At 33.1% G+C, this 8330-nt stretch overlaps 1 protein-coding gene across 2 annotated transcripts; it reads right to left on the bottom strand.

Annotated features, from left to right (window-relative positions):
• Window positions 1–682: 682 nt before the first annotated feature.
• LOC147470638 (insulin-like growth factor-binding protein 7) lies at window positions 683–8272 on the bottom strand. Of its 2 annotated transcripts, none has more exons than XM_086543340.1 (3): window positions 8190–8272; window positions 2028–2145; window positions 683–1220 (listed from the first exon to the last, which is right to left on the bottom strand). In XM_086543340.1, exons 2-3 carry the CDS (start codon window positions 2139–2141, stop codon window positions 1110–1112), a joined length of 225 nt encoding a protein of 74 aa, XP_086399466.1. In that variant the 5' UTR covers window positions 2142–2145; window positions 8190–8272; the 3' UTR covers window positions 683–1109. The 2 variants fall into 2 exon arrangements, with proteins under 2 accessions (XP_086399466.1, XP_086399465.1); XM_086543339.1 differs by having other exon boundaries at window positions 8204–8272.
• Window positions 8273–8330: the final 58 nt, after the last annotated feature.

Genomic DNA, 8330 nt, shown 5'->3' with positions numbered 1-8330 from the left:
CTCACACTTAATAATTATATATATATATTATATATATATATGTGTGTATTTTTTTTTTAGGGGGTGTTTGTAGAGAGTGATGTACGCTGTGTGTGTTTCTCCCCGCCCCCCCACCCGCATCCCCCGCCTACCCGCTTCAGTGTGTGTGGTTGTGTGTGTTCACCTCTCTCTCTCTCTCTCTCCTACTCTGCTGCACTCTCTCTCTATATAATATATATAATATATATATATATATATATATTATATATTATATTCAACATATATAAATATATATATATAATATATATATATTATAAATTATAAATCCTATATATGTATATATATATATAAATATATAATATATATATAACTATATATATATCTAATATACTATAACTATATATAATATATATATATCATATATATATATACTTATATCTATATATATGTATATCCACACCATACACATACAATATTGTCTTATGCAAATATATCTATGAATATATATATATTTATATATGTATATATATATATATATATATATATATATATGTGTGTGTGTGTGTGTGTCGTGTGTGTGTGTGTGTGTGTGTGTGTGTGTGTGTGAGTGCGAATGTGCGTGTTTTGTGTGTGATAAAAATCGTTAAGGATAAGAACTGTAAAGGTATTTATTTATATGCACTTGATCAAAATAATTCCTTAATCTAGTTTGACATTTATTATCGATCGCTTACAATGTATACGTCTTAGCCTGTTATAACTTTAGATTAAACTTACACAAATTACAGTATATGAATATGCATAATGCGTTAGTATAGAGATCTTTCAGTCTATTACTCACAGAACAGCACAAAATGAATGGTAGGTCAGTATGTTATAATAATTGGTTTTACATTTTAATAGTCTTATATTTTTCCTGTATGATAACCAAACACACTGACACATTTTCTTCCAAGCACAACAAACACCTAAAGCACACATCCACACCCATTCACACACACACACACACACACACACACACACACACACACACACACACACACACACACACACACACACACACACACACACACACACACACACACACACACATACACAAGCACGCACAACGAACCACCCACGCTCCTCCGTTACCACCAGCGCTTGTAGGCGCATACTCCTTGCCCCCATCTATAGCGTGGCCGCTTACATGTTAGCCCATAGCCGCACTTCATCATCTCGTCGCAGGGCTGATTCGGTCCCTTGGAGATAAAGGAAGAGAGACAGATAGTAAGATGGATGTAAATATCGTCGCTATCGAGACAAAAGCAGCGCATCTCGATTGTTTTTTGTTTTTTCGGGAGAGTGATTTAAAGTTTTCCTTCAGATTCCCCTTTCAATCCATTGCTTTTTTTTCAGATGTTCAGATACTGCTAATATTGACGTGATTACTATGCATGATAACAAATGATCGTATCTCTCTCAAGGTAGCTTGCAAGTCATGAGACTGAGCATCTTTCTTTTGAGATAAGGCGACACTTACACAGGCTGTGTCTCGACAACTATTGCTCCGAGAAACGCGACACGATCATAAGATGGATCACCAAGATAGCATTATCTCAATTCGCCTTTTTTTTCGAAATACTCAACTTTGTTTCGGGAGCGGCTATATCTTTACGTTCTACTATATATATTAAGTATATGAATGTTGGAAGATATTTAAGTAGATAAACAGACAGATAAAAAAAACGGGATATTCATATTTGTATACAATGATTGTCAATATCTTGCTGCCAGGTATATCCTGTTGAAATGGGCATTGCTCACTTACATCTTGCATCTCATATATTTCATGAAATAGGGAAAGGAAAAATTATAATTCCAAATGTAATACATAATTTTCAACAAAGAGGAAAGACCAAGAATTCTATACGTCTCAACTATGTATCTAAGATTGTTGGAATTGTATCTTTCTTGTATCATCATTGGATTTGTATCTATGTCTGATCCGAATAAACTCTTTGGATTTGACTTATTGATTTGCAAATACACCACATCAAATGGCTCACCAGCCCGCAGAGGTCGCAGCAACCACACATGTCCTTGACCTTCCCGTAGCGACATCCTCCCCGAGGCAGAGGAAAGCAGAAGGAATCCATGCATTCGTTGCACATGAGCCTCATTCCGCTGCAATGGGCAGAAGGAGTCAGTTTGTTGGCTTTTTTCAACGGCGTAAACTTCCCCAAAGAGTTTTTTTTTTTGTTTTCAACTGCCCCAAATATAATATATATAAAAATATATAAAAAAATATAATAATATATAAAAATTAAAAATATATTTATTTATTTAAATATAATTTATTTATAAATTTTTTATTTATTAATTTCATAACACACCCCCCACACCACACCCCACAACAAACACTATATATATATTTAAATTTTATTATATTATATATAAATATATATTTATATATATATAATATATATTATATATACATATATACACCTAATTTTATATTAAAATATTTATAATATATAATTAATATATATTTATTATTAATTATATTCCCTAACATTACAAAAAAAATACATATATTATATAATATTTTATTATATCATATATATATAATATAAAATATAATTAAATATATAATTATTTACATAATTATACATATATATAAATAAAATATATATATATTATAATAAACTAGCACACACCCACACAACCCCCCCCACTCAACACCCCACCACACCAATATAATTATATATATATAAAATATAAAATATTTATTATATTATATATATTATGTGTGGGGTGTGTGTGGGGGTGTGTATATAGTAATTTAAATATATATATATAAATATATTATATATAAATATATTATATATTTATAAATATATCATATGCACACCACACCCCACCCCACCACCCCCACACCCACACACACCTAAATATTATTAAAAAAATATATTATATATATATTAAAATAAAAATATATAAATATATATAATATAAGTGTGTGTGTTGTGTGGTGTTAAATGTATTATATATAATATTTATTAATAAATATATATATCTAAAAAATATTATATAAAAGTCTTATATAAAAAGTAAAAAATGTATAAAAGCAAATTAATATATAAAAATATCTATATAAATATAATATTATTTAAAAAAAAAAAATATATAAAAGAAAATGTAAATATGATAAAAACCCAAAAACAAAAAACATATATATACAATCAAAAATTTCTTTCTAAAAAAAAAAAAGTAAAAAATAAAAAATATATATATTAAAATTTATAAATATATATATATATATATATATTATACAAAAATATGATTTTATATAATACATATGTATATAAAGTTAAATGACATATATATAAATAATAATATATATATAAATTATATAATAAAGTATAATATAATATTAGTGTTGTGGGTGTGTGTTTGGGGGGGTGTGTGTGGTGTGTGTGTGGTGTGTGTGTTTTTTGTGTGTGTTGGGGGTGGTATGAAATAAATGTATGCCTCATATAAAATATATATATTTATATTTAAAAAAAATATTATTTATATATTAATATATAAATCAGTAATATACATATTATAAATAAATACATTTATGTTTTGCATATAAATTATTATATAAATATATATATATATATATATATATATATATTAAACAAAACATATACATTACATAAATATTTTACTATCTATAAACAATATATTACAAATAAATTAAATTAAAATACATATATAAGTAAAACACTATATAAAAAATATAAATTATTATATATATATATAATATATATAAATATAAATATAAATTATTATATATTGAAAGTATGTAATAATGATGTATATATATATATATATAAATATATTAAATTATATATAATATTATTTAAAATATAAAACATTTCACTATATTATATAAACACAACATACCCTAACATACCTACATATATATATTATTATTAAATATTATATAAATATATATATTATATAAAATGTAAACATAAATATGTATGTATATATATATTTGTCTATATAAGATAAGAGAATATGTATATATCTAGTTATATGTAATAATGTTTATATGTGTGTGTGTGTGTGTGTGTGTGTGGTTTGTGTGGTATATATAAGTGTGTGTGTGTGTGTGTGTTTGTGTGTATCTGATCTACTGTGTGTAGAGAGTAGAGTGTTCCCTCAAACAACTCACTCAAAAACTCACCACACAAACACAATCACATATCTAAACAACAACAAACTCTCACACACACACACAGCACACACTCATCTCACTAACACAGACTCACACACCCACACCAGATCACTCACAGCCCTCACACACACACACACACACACACACGACACACACATAACACCAACACAAAGACTCACTCAGACTCAACCTCAAAAGACACTACCACTACCGCCTACAGACCACACAACACACACAATCACAGCTCACACACACACACACACTCTCGCACACGACTCACACACTCGTCACTCACACACACACACCCAGAGCCTCAGACACCCACCCTCACACAACCGGTAGTCACACACCACAACACTCACACACCGGACACACACCCCCTCCAACTCACCTCAAACCCACACTCACGCCACTCGACACACACACACAACTCTCACGACACCTACACCACACACACTCACACACACACATAGATAGACAGATAGATTGATATAGTGAAGAGATGTAGATAGTGGAGAGACGAGACATAGAGTTAGTGTGTTAAGATATACAGTAACACTCCCTCCAACTCTATCAACACACACAAATCGTCACCCACCAATCACAAAACTCACAGACTCAAACTATACACGAATCCATCAATAACTTACATCTCCACTATAATAACTCAATCTCGTCTCAATCAAATATAACACATCCAATCAAACACAATATCTATATAGCAAATGCAATGTATTTCTTTATTAACCCACCCAACATACCAACCACACACTAACGACAAATATATAACACAAACACACTATAACTACGTCACTACACACACACTCAAAATCCCTACTAAAACCCACACAACCACACGACACTGAAACACTCACACACACACACTCTAAAAACACACTCCACGCACTCAGCCTCAAGTCACACTCAACTCACACACAACACACACACACACACAATGCAGACTCACTCAATAGAATTTCACCACACACACACACCTCTCACTCACTCACACACACACACACACACACTAAGACACACACACCACATAGATATATATTATATCTTGAGAGGATGTAGTAGGTGAGATATAGATTTATATAGAGAGTAGTGTGAGTGTAGAGGATAGAGTGAGATAGATGAATTGAGGAAAGACAGAGACACACACACACACACACACACAAACGACAAACACACACTCTCTCACACACACTCTCTACTACTCTCTCTCACACTCCCCCCCCAACGCCACCCACCCCCCCACCCTCTCACTCCCCAACACTAAGTCCACACATTATTAACTCGGCTAAAACTCACTATACCACTCACTCACTACCATACACACAAACTCTATCTCTTACCACACACAACCACACACTATCACAATGAGAGAGAGAGAGAGGAGGGATAGAGCTAAAAGAAATATATAATGCCCAACACAACCTACACCAAATATCACCTCATCACACGCAATCTCAAATCTACCCAAAATAAGTATACCAGTGTCAATAATATATCTAACAAGCCCACATCACTCACACACTCTCCACACTCACACACACACAACCACAATGTGCACTCCAACCCACACACCAACACACTCTCCCTCACAAACGGCCACACAAACACTCAGACACCCCCAACCCCTAACCCACAAAAATCACTCACACACACATCTCAAACTCACACGACACACACTACACACCCACTCACAATCACACCAACTCACGCAGACACCATACCTAACCCTAACAAACACTATAACACACACCCCCAAACTAACACACTCACACTCTAACATATCTCTCACCACACTCTCACACACTCAGCACACACTCACACAATATCACACACAACTCTCACCACACTTCAAACACACACACACACACAGACACACACACTCACACAACACACACACACTCTCACACACAAACACACAACACTACCCACACAGAGCACTAACACACATTAACCTCACAACTCTCACACACAGCACACCCACACACACACGACTCACACACAGATATTATATAGATATAGATTGATAGAGAGATGTTAGCTATAGATAGATGAGAGAGATAGAGAGAGTGAGATGAGATAGAGAGAAGGAGATATAGAGGAGTAGATAGAGAGAGAGGGAGAGAGAGAGAGAGTTGTGATACATCCACGACACACTCACACCTCACACTCATCTCACACACACACACTCACCACACACACACACACACACACAACACAACCACACACACACCACACAAACACCACACACACAAACACACGACACACTGCACACACTCAACGGAACACCCCAGCCAGCACACACACACGATCACACACACCACACACCACCCACACTCTATACCCCAAATAAACCACACACACTCACACATACAGCAGAAACACACATACACAACAACACTGTCACTACCTCACCCCCACTTACCACTCACACACAAACACACAGCACAACGACACTCACACACACACACACAACACACACACCCACACTCAACCCCACACACCCTCCACACACACCCACACAGCACTCACACACACACACACTCACAACAGCAGCACTCACGACATATAGATAGTAGAGGATTGAATATATATAGAGAGAGACAGTATGATAAAGATGAGACCAATATAAAGATATACACACCCTCCCCCCCCCCACCACACACACACGACACCCTCACTCACACACACTCACCACACACACACACTCACAATCACGACACACACGATACACACACATACACAACACAAACACACACCCACTCATCCTCAGAACTCACACACACACACACACACACACACAACGACTCACACAGTTAGAGATGTGTTAGTAAGATTGTGAGAGATTACTGATACACTGAATCCACCCTCACTCACACAATCACAAACTCACTATCACTATCACACTACTCATCCAATCTCAATCTGTCAATCACACAATAACTATATCACACCCACCCCCCCACACCCCCCACACCCACACCCCACACCCCCACCCACCCACACACCCCCCCCCCCATATATAGTGTATATACACTCTATCTATAATACTATACTCTCTATATATTATAAAATTTAAATATTTTATATACATGTTTATATATATATAATTATATATTATATAAAAATAAAAGTTTAAATATATAAATATATATATATATATATATATAATATTATAATACATAAACCCCAAAACACACATGCACAAAAAACTAAGAAATACATATATGTCATATAGATAAAAAAATATATATATATTATATATATTAAATAAAATATATTTAAATAATATAAAAAATAATATATATTTTAATACTTTAAAATGATGAATGTATGTTTTTAAAAAAATATATAATATAAAAATATATATATAAAAATTATATATAAAAAAAATATATTTTTATATAATATATAAAAAAATAAAAATAAAACATTTTTGTGGGGTGTGTGGGGTTTGATGAAATACAATAACCCCAATAAAAAATAAAAAAAATAAAATATAAAAAATATTAATATATATATATATTAAATATTAAATTTTGACAAAAAAAATTAAACATACATTTTATAAAAATTAACAATATATATATTATATAAAAATAAATTTGACAGTTTATTAAAATTTTAAATACCCACAGACCCCCCTAAATTATCTTATCTATATATATATTTTATTTAAATAAAATTTTAATAAATATATATATATAATAATATATAATATATTTATAATAAACCTGTGTGTGGGGGTTTTTTTGGTGTTGTGGGGTGTTTTTGGGTTTTGTGTGTGTGTTGTATGTGTGTGGTGTGTGTGGTGTGTGTGTTGGTGTGTGTGTGTGTGTGTGTGTGTGTGTGTGTGTGTGTGTGTGTGTGTGTGTGTGTGTGTGTGTATGTGTGTGTGTGTATACAAATACATATACAGTATATACATGAACCCGACATGTACACAAGACGTAAATGCACACCCAGATCCAAGAACACGTACTGCAACACACCCACCTGCACCCAGCAACACAAGCGACCAAAACCAGCAACGCAAGCGGCCTCATGTCAGCGGGATGCGACAGCGACGGCGTGACTGGCCGGCTCTTCCCTCGAGAGAGCCGGCCATCTGCCACTCGTGGAG

The sequence above is a fragment of the Penaeus japonicus genome, unplaced genomic scaffold (genome assembly GCF_977035675.1).
Source record: "Penaeus japonicus unplaced genomic scaffold, GWHDUDI00000001_assembly GWHDUDI00000013, whole genome shotgun sequence".
NCBI lineage: Eukaryota > Metazoa > Arthropoda > Malacostraca > Decapoda > Penaeidae > Penaeus > Penaeus japonicus.
Note: the sequence above shows the minus strand (reverse complement) of the source record. Positions and strands in the feature narration are given on the sequence as shown.

What these genes read in the sequence shown, in the direction of transcription:
- LOC147470638 (XM_086543339.1), bottom strand. Translation starts at nt 8,253, where the DNA reads ATGAGGCCGCTTGCGTTGCTGGTTTTGGTCGCTTGTGTTGCTGGGTGC. An exon ending in GCTTGTGTTGCTGGGTGCAG is followed by an intron (nt 2,146 to 8,203) that starts GTGGGTGTGTTG and finishes TGCCCATTGCAG; the next exon opens with CGGAATGAGGCTCATGTGCA. An exon ending in GCTGCGACCTCTGCGGGCTG is followed by an intron (nt 1,221 to 2,027) that starts GTGAGCCATTTG and finishes TTTATCTCCAAG; the next exon opens with GGACCGAATCAGCCCTGCGA.